Source organism: Catharus ustulatus, chromosome 12 (assembly GCF_009819885.2).
Source record: "Catharus ustulatus isolate bCatUst1 chromosome 12, bCatUst1.pri.v2, whole genome shotgun sequence".
NCBI lineage: Eukaryota > Metazoa > Chordata > Aves > Passeriformes > Turdidae > Catharus > Catharus ustulatus.
In genome coordinates this window covers 3,360,486-3,376,719 of record NC_046232.1, presented here as the reverse complement: position 1 = coordinate 3,376,719, position 16,234 = coordinate 3,360,486, and the positions used below count along the sequence as shown (strand labels likewise).

At 49.2% G+C, this 16,234-nt stretch overlaps 1 protein-coding gene across 3 annotated transcripts in view; it reads right to left on the bottom strand.

The window, feature by feature from the left end:
- Positions 1-6,129: 6,129 nt before the first annotated feature.
- Positions 6,130-16,234, bottom strand: part of LOC117001881 — a 41,457-nt gene continuing 31,352 nt past the window's right edge. Inside the window, exons 2-3 of one of the 3 annotated variants that reach the window (XM_033070555.1) lie at positions 11,825-11,923; positions 6,130-10,883 (exon numbers count right to left, since the gene is read on the bottom strand). In XM_033070555.1, coding sequence (XP_032926446.1) covers positions 9,754-10,883; positions 11,825-11,843 — 1,149 coding nt within the window. In that variant the 5' untranslated portion in view covers positions 11,844-11,923 and the 3' untranslated portion in view covers positions 6,130-9,753. Of the gene's footprint in view, positions 10,884-11,824; positions 14,264-16,234 lie in introns of those variants that run through there. The other 2 variants (XM_033070556.1, XM_033070553.1) reach the window with 2 other exon arrangements.

Below are 16,234 nucleotides of genomic sequence, written 5' to 3'. Positions count from 1 at the left end.
CCCTCTGCCACCAGACTGAGGCCATTTTGAGCAAAGTATTTTAAGGAGAAATACCAGTTAGTTCTTGTGAGCAGGAAAGGTCTGTCTGGGAAGACATCCCTTCAACTGCCTTGAGATGGCAGAGGAAGAGGTTCACACTGAGGGTTGTCTGCCTTGCACAGGCAGCTCCTACAGCAGGGAAAGCTAAGAGCAGGTTTTCCAGGATCATGATTTTGGATGAAAGTGCCTAAATTTTGTGTACATTTCACTTCAGTCTCTGCTTGGATGCAGCCTTAGGTGTCCCTTGTTTTTCCAGTGGAGAGCAGCAATACTTCCATGGTGTTTCCCAGTGTCACTGCTAAACTAGTGATCTGTCTTCAGAGCCAGGGTCGAAGGTACAGCACAAAAAATCTTTATTTTTAAACTAAAATAAGGTGAAAGAGGACATCAAATAACAGGGTCAGCCTGAGGGCACTGAGAGGATTCACAGAATCCCAGAATGAGTTGGAAGGGACATTAAAGTTCATCACATTCCACCCCGTGCCATGGACAGGAACACTTTCCACTATCCCAGGGTGCTCCAAGCCTTGTCCAACCTGGTCTTGGACACTTCCAGGGATCCACGGGCAGCCACAGCTTCTCTGGGCAACCTGTGCCAGGGCCTCCCCATCCTCAATGGGAGGATTTTCTTCCCAATATCCCATCTAACCCTGGGGTCCAGAGAGATGTGAGATGCTTGAGAAAGGTAAATCTCAGGCTTAAGGGCTGCAGCTGACCTTGATTTCACTCCTCAAGTAAGGAGCTCTCCTGGCTCACAAGAACCCTTTCTATATGGAAGCTAAAGATCATTAAAACCTTCCAGAGGACAACATGAGACCCAGCTAACATTCCCCTTTCTCCCAGCTCCCACTTGCTCACACACCCCCTTGAGTGAGGAAGAGGAGCAGGCTCTGCATGGCCTGATTTGGAAGGGAGACACAAACCCCACTGGTTGGGATCTGGAGCTTTCCAGCTGCACCTCAGTCTTTCCTGTCCCATCATTCTAGTGACCCAGAAGTCCTAGAAAATAAAAAATATTTGTAATTGTTGGGTTATTCCTCTACACAAATGCAATCTTTCTATCAGTCCTGTGCATAAGGATATGTAGAGAAAACAGGAATGTTCTTGGAATTGGGCAGAACATTTTTTGCAGGCCCGCACAAAACTGTTGGGTTGTCCCAAGCCAATGTCGCAGAAGGACTTCAGAATCAGCACTTTCACTGCTGAAATTACCCACAGCCAAGATAAATGCATGAAATATTAGTGGGAATATTGAGAAATAACAAAACCTGGTGCAGAAACCACGGTGGAATGTGCTTGCAGGGACATGCACAGGCACAGCCTGTCCAACGGACTCCTGGTCATCCACTATCCTGGCTCACAACCTCCAGCCATTCCCTGAAACCTTCCACCAGCCTGAATTTTTTCTGTACAAATGGAGTCTCATGGCCTGTTTTAAAACTCTAAAGCTCCATTTTGCTTTGAGCTCAGCTTCTCTCCTGGACTAACAGGTGTTTGGGAAGCTGTGAAGATCACACGATCATTGTGGTAGAGAAACTGTTCCCCCTGACATCCCCCTGTGCTCTGTGCCCACAAACCTCAGGGTCCATCACAGAGCCTTGAGTCTGAGAGATGTGCAGAGGGTGGAAAGAGCTGGAACCTCTGGAAACCTGGAATGTTCATGGGATTGAGAAAGGGGGAAAGCACCAGCACTGACCCCTTCTCCAAAAGCTGCACACCAAGATCCCAAATCACTTCTTATTCCAGCACTCAGAAACTCACTGGAGTCAGAGCTTTGGGATTTAACTGCTGCTGGAAAATGAGGAAACTAATATTTGCATGCACAAAAATTGGGAGTTTTCTTCCTCCACTCCAGTAGAGGTTTAATCCAACAGGCCATTGCTGTGTGTTCAGTGGCCTGGTAACCACTGCCTCAGGTGAGCAGAAATCCAGTGGATGATCATGGGAAAGCAGCCTGGGCTAGAGATGTGCTCACATAGTTTCATTTAGATCTTTCCTGATGGGAGAATTGAGAACCAAAGATGTTCCCACCAAACCTACTCATCCAATTAGTGGAGCACTTTGAAAATGTGATATGGATCAGAGGAGCAGCCTGCGCTTTTCCCAGGACAGAACAGGAGCGTGCAGACACTGCACTTTTGGGAAGCATCGAGAACCAGCCACTGGAGTTTTGTGGCTTTTCTTCTTTGGTTCTGACTTGCTCTGACTCCTCGCCCTGCTCACCATTAGCACCCCGTGGTGCAGTTGTGTTTGACATCCCTGTAACAGCCCCTGATTTATATGGCCTCACACAATCCCTCCTCCTCTGTGCGGCCTTGGGAGCAGCAGAACAGACATCCTGAAATGGAACTCCTTTTTTTTTTAATGAAATGTAGCTTTTGGGGTTTGGCAGAAGTGGACAAATACTCCAGTGGGCAGACTTAAAAAAAAAAAAAAAGTGAAAGCACAAGTGAGATTCACAGTCACAGAATAAAGGAGAGAAAGGATCCAGGGAGAAATCCAGTGTGCTATATTCATCACTCACTCATTCAATTACAAGGATTTGAGGAACAGTCCAGTAAAGGGAATTCAAGCTCCCCATTTTATGGTGTACCTCTAATGCTTTTCCACATGGCACTGGAGGAGATGAGCTGTACTCTGTTCTACACCCGCAGAAAATCTGCAAACTATAGCCACTGATGTTCCCTAATTTAGGATACATGTCCTAAGTTCTCTGCCTCCAGAGCATGGCCACCACTTAATGCCCAGCTTGCTTTAGGAATGTGGTTTTCCTTTTGTCCGATGGGAACACCACAATTATGTGCTGCACGTGCCAGAGAGGCAGGGCTGGGTGGGGAAGGAGAAGGGAGCTTCAGCTCAGAAGTGATAGTACCTATTTTTGGCTCCCAGAGCCAGGCTGTGCTTCTCCCACTCTGTTTTGATGCTCCAACACATTTCACTGGAGATGTCACCAATCCCAGGCAGTCACGACAATCTGGGGTGCTGGGATTCAGCCTCGTGGGGGAGGGAAGACAAGCAGCAATTTTTCTGGAGTCTGTGGCAGGAACAAATGGATTTGTGGTGACTGTTATTTGAATGTTAATATTTAGATGAGGCTATTTTTCAGCCTGAACATACCATTAGAACACAGAAGTTCTACACCTGGCACGCCCTTCCACCTGGCTGCAGTGGGACATCCCCCCTTCCTAAACTTCCCCCCTTGTGCAGCCATGGTGAGGTTTTCAGATCTGGTTATACATCTTGCAGAACCAAATGCCCTCTTGCTCCCCACTGCCTGGGACACATAAAACACAAAATACACTCTCCTGGAGTGAATTCATGTCCTAAGTGTGTTTTACAGAACTACAGTGCCTACTGGGGGTGCACAGGATTTTCCCAGAACTCCCAGTGCTACAGTTCTCACTGTTGTTAAGTGATAACTTATTTACATCTTGGAATCCTGAGGCAGCACAAGCCTAAGTCTCTGCTCACATCATCTGCTGCAGGTACCCCCATGAGGCTGTGACAGCCTCCCCTCTCCATGGCTGTGCTTCAGGGCAGCCCTGTGAAGGAGGAAGCCCAAAAACTCTCCTGAAACTGAGCACTCAACCTGGGCACCTCAGTCCATGCTGAAGGGGCTCCCCACAACCAGCCCCCCCAGCAGCCTGTTCCTGCCTGGCACCATCCCCCAGACCTGCTGCACTGAGTGTAGAGGGGAGATAAAGCTGTGGCTGCCCATCCCTGAAAGTGTCCAAGGCCAGACTGGATGGGGTTTGGAGCAGCTTGGGACAGTGGAGGGTGTCCCTGCCTATGGCAAGGGGTGGAACTGGATGAGCTTTAAGGTCTCTTCCAACACAAACCAGGCTGTGATTGCAAATCCAACAGGATCCAAGGGAAGACAAGGCAGAGGCTGAGGAGGTCGGGCATCTCTGATGCCAAACCAGTGCTCTGGGGAAGTGGGGAACCAAAAGCCAACCCTGTGGGCCTGCTGCTCACCCACCACAGGATCAGCTTTCCTTTCTTCAGCTGCTTTTCTTCATTCTGTTCTCCTGCAGCACCTTGTGTTACGGAGTGATAGAAACACGTAACAGCTTCTCCCAACACAGTTATCTTTAGAAATGGAACAGCGAAAGAAAATGACACCATGTAGACACTGTAAAAAGAAAGCCTTCTCTACATTAAAAAAAAAGTTACATTCTTGATCAAGGAACAAACTGGTCTGAATAGTCACAATCACATTTTACAGCCATGTAACTCTTTTTATCTTTTTCTCTCCCAACATCTGAAGAAGATGAACATCTGATTCCTTTATGTGGGAATTGCTTAAACCAGCACTAGGAGAAAATATGCAGTTGAATATTGATCTGAAAAGATGGAGTGAGTTCAGCCTTGAGTTAACAGTCCTGGATTTTGGACAGGGGCTGGCAGAGATCCCCCCTCTCAGCACCAGCCCCATCCTGTTTCCTGCCAGCCCTACAGCCCGAGGCTCCTGCAGCTCCATTCTTTTCAGCAAAGGTTGGCTGAAGGAGCACAGCACCATTTTATTTAATCATGGTTGGAGTTCTGGTATCCACAGGAAAAAAATCCTGGGAGCAGAGTGTATTTTCATGATCAGTGCATAGAGTGGTATAAAATGTCCGCACTGCTTCTTTCCACTCCAGCCTGTGCCTTTGAAGTCATGGTAACAGCTTTTGGATCCCAATTCTCTGATGAGACTCCTTGATTTATTAGGTAAAACATCTGGAAAAAATGAGGACTTGTGGCAGTGTAAATCCTCCAGAAGGAGCGGAGAGAGGTTTTATCTGAGCAGCCCTCCTGTCACAATGCAGGAAAGCTGAGCCCTGGCCACTGGTTTGGGGGTGCTCTGAGGCTGGGGAGCTCCAGCCAGGTCCGTTCCCGTCTGAGCCGGTGGCAGGAGCGGCTGTGACAGAGCAGGGTCCAGCATGCCAGGCCCCGAATGGTTTGCACACCTCGAGCAGCAGCACCAAGGAGCCCCTGCTGTAAATCCCAGTGCTCTGGGGTGTAAATACCTGCAAATACCTGCAAATAAATACCTGCCTGGCACCCACACAGGAACAGGCACCAGGCAAACCCAGTGCCCGGGCCCTGCCGAGAGGGGCCTTGGGGGGACTTTTCCATCCCACAATTACAACAGGAATGTTGCAGAAGAAAATGGTTTGGAAGGAATGAAGGCCGTGCAAGTAACAAACAAGGCAACATGCGTTTTGTGAGGCAGATTCCTTCTTTTATTTGGAATCAGCCCTGAGGTAAGAGAAAAAAGAGAGGGAGCAGCAGCAGCAGCAGCTTGCTGTGCTCCGGAGCTGGGCTCCTCCATGCAGAGTGTGTGGTGGGCAAACACGTGTGAGAGCACGCGTGTGTGCATCCAGGCAGGGCCTTTGCTGCATGGGGGCAAAGGTACAAATCACCCAGGTACTTCACTCACAATTATTTACTCTCTGCCTTCTCCACTTAACAACTCAGCTTCCAAATTTCAGCACCAACACTCTGGGGAAAATCCCCCAAGAACCATCCTTTGCCAGTTATTTTCCCATCTAAATCCCCCTTCCAGCAATTTGAATAACAGAGTTCAAACACCAGCCCTGGTGCCAATGGTGCTTTTTGGAGGGGGCGTAGGACCAGCAGAGGAGGGGGAGTTTGGGGAGTATTTTTTTAATCAGATAAATTATTGCTGGGAAACCAGCCACTTCTCTCCATTCAATTTATACTCCATGGGGAATCCATCCAATACCCCTGCTCAGAGTGTGAGGCAGGAGCAGTGAGATGCTGTATGAAACCAGGGAGGGAGGCAAAAGATGGGATGGAGTACAGGGAACGAGCAAACAACGGGAGGAAAGGGCTCTGGAAAAGCCATGGGATGTGTCTGCAGCTCCTCAGACATGGGAGGAGGGGAGAAAATGGGTTTCTCTGCTGGCAAATTGGAGCAGGCTGGAGCAGGGATGGGATGGGATGGGATGGGATGGGATGGGATGGGATGGGATGGGATGGGATGGGATGGGATGGGATGGGATGGGATGGGATGGGATGGGATGGGATGGGATGGGATGGGATGGGATGGGATGGGATGGGATGGGATGGGATGGGATGGGATGGGATGGGATGGGATGGGATGGGATGGGATGGCTCAGAACTGCAAGGAGGTTTTCACCTGCAGGGAGGTGGCACAGCTCCAGGCAGGATGGAGGATCTGATCAGGCTCTTTTTGAGTTTACAAAGTGAGTTTAGTGATTTCCCCTGTTTCCCAGTGGAACTGGGAAGCTGCCAGTTCACCTCACTGCTGTGTTTGGAAGGGGTGAATGCTTTGCTGGCCGGCAGAGAGAAGCCAAGGCCTGGGAACAGAGACAGCTTGCAGCACCCGGGGTTCCAGCCGTGCTTGCATGTCTGGGAACCTTGCCCTGCTGTCTGGGCATTCCTCTCATCCCTGTTTGCATTCCCTGCTCACCTCAGGCTCTGCTGTGGCTCCGGGGGAGGATGGGCTGTGTCCCAAGGAGCTGCTCATCCAAAGGAGCACAGCTGGAGCTGGGCACTGCCAGCAGGGGCACAGGCAGGGAATGATTGCCCCGAGCCCACCAAGCGAGCCAGTGACCAAGCCAGCCCAGAGCCCACTGCCCCATGCAGGACTGCTTTTCTTTCATGTGCTAACACCAATTTAGTCCAGAGGCTTCCCACTCCAGCACTTCCCAGTGACTATAAATGCACACAGAGTTTTTAAAGAATTACAGGGTAATGGCACCTGAATGGGTGTTGAGGTGCACTTTGCTGGCCTTTTATTCTTCTTTATAACAAAGAATTCAAAGCTTTAGTGGGAGAGTTGGCAGTAAGCTCAGGAGATGGGGAGACTTCTGAGGATGATTTCCCAGATTCTGGGAGTGACTACAGTACAAATAATGTTGGAAAAGAAAGGAATTGACTCAGCAGGAGGCAAAAGGGAACAAGTGGAAGAGTAACTCTGCTCTGGAAAGCCGTGAGGAGAATATGACACAAAGCAGAAAAGAGAAATAAGGCCCAAAAAAAGAAATCCAATGTGCATTTTGGAGGGATTCCCTTCTGACAGCCTGATTGTCCAAAAACTGCTGAGTGCCATGCTCAGGAAACTGGGCCTTACACAAAGTCCAGGGAATTTTGGCCTAAAACAACAGAGATGATTTTGCTCAGAGCTCATTCTCATCTTCCCCAACAGTTCAGGGGCCCTCCCCAGTTCCCCTGGTTGTCTCCCAATCTAAGCAGAGTGAAAGTGTCACTCCTGACATTACACCCTCCTTTCCCAGGCTAAATTAATGCTTGAAGCAACACTGATCTAAACATGTAATTAAACCCCCTCTAGCCCACCTACCAAATAAACTCATTTCCAGGCGCCAATTAACCTCTGAAGTTATTACTGGGGATTACAAATCTCCCTAGAACTCCTCATGCAGGATGCAGGGAGCCCACTTGTTCTGCAAGTGTCAGGTCATGGAGATCACCTTAACCTTGGATCCTTGTCCAGTTATCAGAGTCCTGGGAATAAAATTAATAACTTTCTGGCATTTTCTCCCTCTCTAAGAAATGGAGAAAGTGTTATCTCTTCCTCCTCATAATTTTTCCTTGTATTTTGAGTCCCCAGACATCTGTACTTTGTTAAAGCACTGCCCGTTTCAGAGGTTTTTTCCAGGACTGGATGAACTCTGGTGATTGATATCCAAGCTGCTTTGTACATTTAGTAGTCCCTAAATGTCTGTTTTGGAATCTGTTCCAGATTCTAATCATTTTACATTAAGGCTCAGGGGCTCAGTAACCTGTCCCCTCCCAATTCCTAATAAAAACAGAAACAACAGCCCTTCAACCTTAGATCAAGCACAGGCCTCTCCAAAATCCCAGCTCAGAACCATCTTTCATCAGCCTGTTTTCCGTGACTCCTGGACACCACAGGACGTGCAGGGTCTCCCTGTCCAAGGAAAGAACACCCATGACATGAGTCAGGACTCTCTCCTGACAGAACAAAGTGGAGGGGGGCTGCTCTTGGCTAGCACCTGACATTGAGGGGCTGTTTAAGCTGTTTAAGCCTCTCCAACATTTCTGGAGCCTCACTGGGCTGTGGGAGTTTTGGGCTGCTCCGTTGTTCCACGTTGGTTTTTATCCCTCATTTCTTTGACACTTGATGCCATGTGGTTTGTAGAAATCCCTCTGGACTCAATAAACTATGGAACTGAGCCTCCTTATTCTGCTTTTTTTGTTCCACCCATGGGGACTCTGCTCTGGGTTTCCTTTTCCTCTGTCCGGCTGCAAACTTTCAGGTAACTTTTGGGAATTTTGTATCAGTGAAGTTACTACCAACTCTGCTGACTGAGTTCCAGAAGGAATTCAAGGGAAGGGAAGAACGGCAGCAAAACAGCAGGAAACCTCTTTAGAAACCAAGAGTAGTGCAAAAGGGCTGCTAGCAATCTTGTTTTCATCTCCCACAAATTCCCTGATGCTGGAAAACGTCCCCCACTTTCCCATCTTCTCCCATTTGCTGCAAGTTCTGACAGGAACAGCTTCTTCTGGGAAGAGCTGACTCTGCCAGAACGGGAGAGCTGCTGTTCCTGCACTGCCCTCCCCTCCCCAGATCCCCACATTTCAGCCCAGAAAATGGAAATTGCTCTGTGTTTACCAACCCTCCTGCTCCTCCCCACTCCGCCAGCACGTCTGTGCCTGAGCCAGGTCTCTGCTGTTTACAAGCCCATCTGCTGCTGTTGCTTTTCCTCACCTCAAGTTTGAATGCTCTGTTCAGGATTTCACTCGCCATTGTGTTGGGAACTGCAAAGAGCAGCTGAGGATTTCAGGTGGGAAGTGAGCAGCAGAGAGAGAGGAATACAAATCTGTTCTCATCTAAAGAGCCCTAAAAATTATTTTTAAAACAGTAAGAACCAGATGAAAGAGGAAATTTCGAATGTTTTCAGCAGTACAGTCATTCCAAGGAATTTGTCTCATATTTTTGTGAGAATTTGAACATTTAGAACCATAAGGGAAAAAGCACAAGTGTTCCAATGGCTGTTTTTCTGAAATTACCCTTGTCCCTCTGGTCTCTGCAGTTTAGTCTCTATAGCAGCTTCAAGCCTCCACTTTGCCCAAACCTGTTGAAAGTGAGTTGAGAGCTCTCCATGCAGGGTACTCAAGGCTGCATCTCTCCAGGAGTAAGGGGAGACCCTTGGGAGTCAGAGAGAGACTGGAAATGTTTGTGTCTGCTCTGAGGCCTTCAGTGGGGTGCCCAGACTCCTCTGAGCAGCAGAGCTGCTGCCCTCCTGCCCGAGCCTGCACGAGCCTCTCTCCAGAGGCTGATGGATTCAGGCTCTCTCCTATCCTTGCCTTTGCCAGCAGGGAGGCACAGTGTGGAACAAGCCTGGGCAGGCACTCAGACACCAGCAGGCTCCTGCCAGGAGCAGGGATGAGAAGCAGCCAGGCTGTGGCTCACACTGTGCTCCTGGACACAGCATGGCTGCACTGGGAATCTGTGACCACCCAGCTCTGCTGAGACCCATTGCTGGGTCTGGGTTCTGTCTGCTCCCAGCTGCAGCCTCCCAGGCCCTGTTGGTGCCTGGATTGGGAGGGAAAACAGAAATTGTTCTCCTGGAACCTTCTCCACACTGTGTATGGATAACGATTAGGAAAGAGCAGGAAGAACTGGAAAGTAGAGGATGGATTCTCAGGAAGGAAAAGCCCACCAGAGGTTCCTTCTGACTGTCCCTCTGTGCCACTGGATCAAAGTGGATCAGCTGCACCAGTTCTCAGCCAGAATCTGCCTGATTTAGGGAAGAACACACTGTCCCACTTGGCAGCTTCATGGCCCTGCCCTACCAGCTCAGCACAATGCACAGATCCCACCCAAGGCTGCGGGCTGGGGAAGGAGGCTCCCAGGAGGGCAGGAGGCCCCCACTGTGGCCAGGGCAGCTGCTCTGGAACCCAGGATAACATTCCCTTCCCTCTGCAATGCCTTGAAGCATGTTTGTTTGTATCATCTCTCTTTGAGGACTTCACCATGCAGAGCAAGGTCTGAAGAGCCCAGAACTGCTCAAGGTGCTGATGAGTGCTGGTTCGGCTTCCCCAGCCCAGAGCATTCAGGGAAACTGCTGCATTTACAGACACACTCCCACTGGAACCAGCAAGGTGCTGGGATGCCCTGGGAATGCAATGCTCAGCAGGTGAGGGCAGAAAGACTGAAATTAGACTGCAAAAAGTTCCTGCCTCGTTCACTCCCAGAAATGTCCTCTTTGAGCCGAACTGTTCCAGGGAATAGCTGTGTCTAACACCAGGCAGTGCTGCAGCTCCAGGGCCTGGAGCAGCACCTCTGGAGCACACATGCTGTTGTTCATTAATGCTAATCCAGGAGCAGCAATGATCCGAGAGCAGAACCTCCAGGGGGATTAAGTACACAGATACCGCCTCATGGAGCTGCGGTGCAGGGCGGGATCCAACCTGAACGTCCTCCAAAACGCGCTCAGATCTGGTTGCTCTGGTTTGGCCCTGACTCCGGCAAGACGAAAAGAGCTCAGGGAGATGGTGAGAGAGGGGAGAAGGAAGAAAGGAAAACAGACTGCTCACTGTGCCCCCCAAAAAGCAGCGTTTCACTGCTGGGGCTCTCAGCGTGCACAACAAACTTGCCCCGCTTCCCTCGGTCCCACTTACATTGTTCACTTTCCTGCAAATTGTTTCCACATTCTGTATAAATAACCCCGGTGCCAGCGAGGGGGAGGGGAGGCGCAGGGAAGGGGTGGGAGGAAATCCAATGGCTTTGTTACTTTGGAAAAAGAAGGTGGAGGATGGAGAGGAGCGGTTGGAGCTGGAGCCCTGGCAGACAGAGCAGAGAGTTGCCATCGAGCTTGCGTTCAGACCTGGAGGAAGAAGAGTAAACAAGGAGGAGATTATATATAATTATGGACAATCATGTTGCCGGGGATAAACAGGAATCAAAAGCACGGAGGCACTGGAGTCTGGCACATCCCCAAGCATGGAACAGAAGCCAGCCAGCGAGAGGCACTGCGGCTGGAACGCGCTTTCCTTTGGGCCTGCTTTCACTTAGCTCAGGGGCTGGGGGTTTTTTCCTCTCTTTTTGGCTGGAGGCATTCCCCCATAAAGAGAGGAGCCTATCCAATGGGGAACAGAAGCCAAACTGAAGTCAGCAGAATTCTTGTCTGTGACATTCACAGATTACCCTGTGAGAAACGTCAGGAGTATTTGGAAAAGATACAGCCCACAGAGGTCAGCAGGAACAACAACAACAGGAATTTCTGAGCAAAAACGGCTTTAGAGACACTCCAGAATCTGTGCCTGAGTGTTTTGTGGGCAGCCCCTCTTTGGCAGGACGCAGAGGGGGAGCTGCAGCTCAGGGTGGCACTTGGCTCCTGCGTGCGGCTCCCAAGGATCCAGGGTTTGCTTAATGGGGAAATGGTGAACAAAGCCATGGATCAAACCTGAAACAACGGCAGATGGGCCATAAGGGCTGTGCTGTGGGTTTTTAAAAGAGGGCTTGGGGGAATTTAACAAAGAAAAAAGAAAAGGAGCCTCCTTCGTTCCCTTGAAGGCTCTGGAGAATCAGAGGGAAGGTGACAAACAAAGGACAGCAACCCCCGATGGTGACAGGAGGAGATTGTTTAGCAAGGCAGTGTGAAGAGCTCTCTCCCAGACACTGTTTTCAATCCAAATAGCTCACAGACCACTGAATTCTTAAGCCATTTTCCTGATCTCTCAGCTGTTCTTCATTGGGAACACAGGCAGATACTTCAAAGCAAAAAGGCAGAGAGGAAAAATAAATATATATAAGAAACAACCAGACCTGTGTTTAGAATCTGCATAAGACCAGAGGAGGAAGGGAATGCTCACAGGCTCCTTTACCTTCTCCCTTTCAGTACAGATGCTCCAGGTGTCCTTTCTTCTAAGGAAAGAAAATGGATTTTTAAAGAGAAATGACATTTACTCTCTGAGAACAGTGTCACAGCTTGGTGGATAATATTATCTGACTATCTGGGTGTAGGATTGCATATTTTCTGTGAATTCATCATTATGGGCATTTTTCCTCTGGGATTTCTTCTGCTGACAAATCCTTCCCCAGACGATGTACCTGTATGTGTGCACATGCAGGGGCAAGTGAAAGATCTCTCTGCTGGCCATACAGAAACTGTTCAGGTATCACAGACAAGTGATGAAACAGGAGTTGTGTTCCCCTCAGAACTGCTGGAAAGAGCTCAGAAAGAGCAAATGGAATGGACTTGGAAAAGACAGTAAAGGGTTAAAAAAGGTATTTGGGGTCCAAGTCTTATCTACTCTAAACTTACATGACTCTGTGAGGTAATATTTAAGCAATCTACTCCCATGCCAAGTTACAACAGCTCCTTCCAAATATCCCAGACAGTGAACAGAACCAAGACTAAAGCCAAGATAAAATGACAGCAAAAATAGCCAAGCACGTCCTTTCCCACGTGCCCCTGTGCAACATGGGGCACAAACAGTGCCAGGATTTGAGCCATAAGGTGAGAGGGTAAGTCTGGACAGGCTGCAGCCTCTTTATTTTCTCTTTCATTTGTACCTGGCCAAGAAGGGAGAAGGACACAGAGCTCTTGTCCCCATGTTCTGGCAAAACTGAAATGAGGTTACTGATCTCCTGTGAGCGCAAACGAACATCAATCACCAAACACTCATCAAGGCACAAAAAACAGTCCCTTGGTGTTGTTAGACAGCAAGAATTAAGAGTTTATCAAGCTGGAAAGAGCAGATCCTCAAGGGAGAATGGATTTCATAAGCAAGCAGCAAATCCTTCTCCAGGCACCTTGGTGCGACTTCAGCAGCGAGAAAATCAAAAGAGCTCCCACCTAAAGAGAAACACACAGGAGTGTTCCCAGCAGGCATCTTAGGAAAAGCCCTTGGCAGGAGAAAGTGTCAATCCTGCCTCGCCTCCTCCCGCTTTCCTGAAGCAAAGAGGGGGGAAAAGACAGGGGGGAATAAAACAGAGTATGATATTTGCATTGCTGCTTATTTTTGCCCTGCAAAACAAATCTGTGAGTGCTGGAGGAACGGTTTGCACTGGCTTGTCACAAAATCTCTGCAGCTGGGTCAGTCAGTGGGACAGCCTGGCTTAGGACAGGCTGGAGGCAGCAATACCAGCCTGACACATCCCACAGAGGTTCATCCCCAGAGCTCCCCCAGGGCACGGGGCTGCCACGGAGGCTGCTGAAGGTTGGCAGAGGTGAAACTCAGCTGCATCTCACCCTGGTAATCCCATTTTGGAGACTGGAATTCGGCCATGGGGAATGAAAATATAACAAGCATTTCTTCATTCCAAGTTTACCCGGCTGCTTTGGAGTCCCACCTCTGGAAAATCCAACTATAAAGGGACAGGGCAATCAGGGTATTCCCCAGCTCCTTGCTCATGGTGCCAGAATTCCTTGTATTCCCAGCCCTAGGACACTGTTATATCCTAAAGTGTCCAAGTGCACAGCAACTGCACAGAGATGGAGGACTTCTCTGAGGTCAGGGATCACAGGCTGGGGGCACCAGGGGATGAGCTGCAGCATCACCCACTGCACCTTTAGCCACCAGTGACCTCTCCATGGCCCCACTTCCCTACCCAGGTGCTCAGGAGGCAGGTGTTCAAACCTGCCATCCAGAAAATGTGCTTCCCTGTCACTGTTCGTGTGCTGACACCCCTTAGGCAGCCACTTTGGAAATAAATATTCCCCTTTTTTATGTAAAGGGGGATGGATGAGCTCAGCCCTCCTCGCCAGAGCTGCTGGGCACAGGTACCTTCCAACACATGCCTGTAATGAAGCAGAGAGTTGCTCAGGGGAACCCAACATTTTGTTTAATGAAAAAAAGCCCTGCTTCAAGCTTCTGAAGGGTTATTATAAGCTGTGGCGAGATGAAACTCAAGACATAAGTCTCTTTGTATTTAATAATACATGGGATCGATTTTTTCCTGTGGAGAAACTTCAATGAACACCTTTTTTTTTTTGTTTAAATCTTTTGTTGTAGGTATTGATTATTCATTGAAAATCTAAACCCCAAAGATGTGACCAAATGATTTCACAAAAAAGGTCTGTTTTCTGCTCCAAAGCAGGCGTTTCCAAGCAGTGACACCCCCTTTGCTGTACAGATATTGCAGTGCTGATGGTGAGTTTATAATTAGCCCATACAAATGTGTATGCAAACGTACAAGACTGCATTTAAGGAGAAATTACTCACCTCCTAAAGCTAAAATGCAGCTATAATGGACACTAGAGAAATGCAGCAAGCATTCTCATCTTAGCAGGTAATTAAAGCAGATTAATAAAAGTCAATTTATTACCAAACTGTCCCCAGAAAGGCTCCCACAAAGCCCACTTGAAGAGCTGTGACATCCAAGCTGTGTCTGCTGAAGAGGCACCACTGCCTGGCTTTACTGTTAATTCACTTTCTCACAGAGAAGGTCCAGCAGCCAATGACTCAAACACCTGTGTTTCTATACCTGATGCAACACGAGGGTGCCATCCTTTTAAACATGTATTTATGTTTCTTTAGCATCCCCGATCTCTGAACACTGGCTGTACTGCGGCTCTGGATTTATTCTCCGAGCTGGAGGGGGGGTGAAGCAGCCATCAGGAGACGGCGATTGAGACGCACATGAGACAGGAGGAGGCAGAGGAAGAGAAAGAAAGGGAAAAGATCAATTAACGATCTGATCCCGGGGACAAAACAGCATAATCGTGGTCCTTAAAGTTCCCTAAGTCGGTCGTGGGCGTAAGCGCTGGGGAGGGACGCGGTGCTCTGTGACAGAGCCCAGTTCCAGCGGCCGGGCTCGAGTCCCCAGATCACAATAAGGCAGCTTGAAGGTGACAGATTTCATTGTTGAAGGTGATAAAATTCCACGTGGCGCACTGCAAAACAAGGGCTGGAGCTGCTCCCGCGGAGAGGGAACAGCGCCGCAGGCAACGAGCGGGGAGGGAGAGGGAAGGGAAGGGAAGGGAAGGGAAGGGAAGGGAAGGGAAGGGAAGGGAAGGGAAGGGAAGGGAAGGGAAGGGAAGGGAAGGGAAGGGAAGGGAAGGGAAGGGAAGGGAAGGGAAGGGAAGGGAAGGGAAGGGAAGGGAAGGGAAGGGAAGGGAAGGGAAGGGAAGGGAAGGGAAGGGAAGGGAAGGGAAGGGAAGGGAAGGGAAGGGAAGGGAAGGGAAGGGAAGGGAAGGGAAGGGAAGGGAAAGCTAGGCAGGATCCAGGATGCACCCTGGCCACTGCACCTTCTCCGTGCTCCTTGCAGCTATTCTCCCCCAGTTCCCTCTCATCTCCTATGGAGATTACACCAGCACAGGTCCATCATGAACAAGGTGTCTCCCAAAAGCTTCAGGCTTTGTTTTCCAAAATAATTCCCGATGCTGTTACACAGCTAAAACACCCATCCAGTGAAAGCCTGACCTTTGCTGTCATTAACACGTGCCCACTTTGCTGCAGAGACTCTGTGCAAGGGCTGGGCAAGAACAGGTGCTGACTCTTGGTTACACAAAGTGCAGCTCAGGTTGGACACTGCTCCAGCCAGGCTGCTTGAAATGCAGGAAAGACTCAGTGACAGAGATGTGAAAACAACAGGAAAATCAAAGCCTGAGACTAAAGGAGCAATTAAACCAGCCTCAGAATATATTGGAGTCAAATCAATCCATACAAGAATTGCAGTCACGGTGTGCTGGTGCCCATATTTCTCCCTCCCTCCCTCTTCATTTCCCTCTCTCTTCATTTCCCTCTCTCTCTCCCCCTCCCTCTCTCCCCAACCCAGGCTGAGATCCAGCCTCACTGTCTGCTTCATCAGAATATGAAGAAACTGCAGTGACAACACATCTCCTAAGATGCTTTATCAGTTTTGCAAAGTTCCAGTTCATCCTCCTCTTGTGGATACATTTACATATTGATGTATTTATTTCCTTCTCTCCAGGCAGGCCCCATGAGATTAAACTATTTTATTTACAAAGACATTGGGGTTGCAGCTCCTAACAATTAAGTCAGCCGAGATGGAACTTTGCTGGTGCTCAGAGATTGATGTGTGAACAGAGGAATCAGCCTTGTCAGCGATTTGGGAGCAGCCGGGGGGGACTGGCTCAACCCCATCTCTATAAAACACTCAAGAGCTGCTGCAACTGGGAAAAATGAATTGGGGTGGTGGGAGTCACCAGTGTGCAAAGGGAGAGATAATGAGGCAACAGAAGGAGCAATGAATAAAACCAGGAGGAGA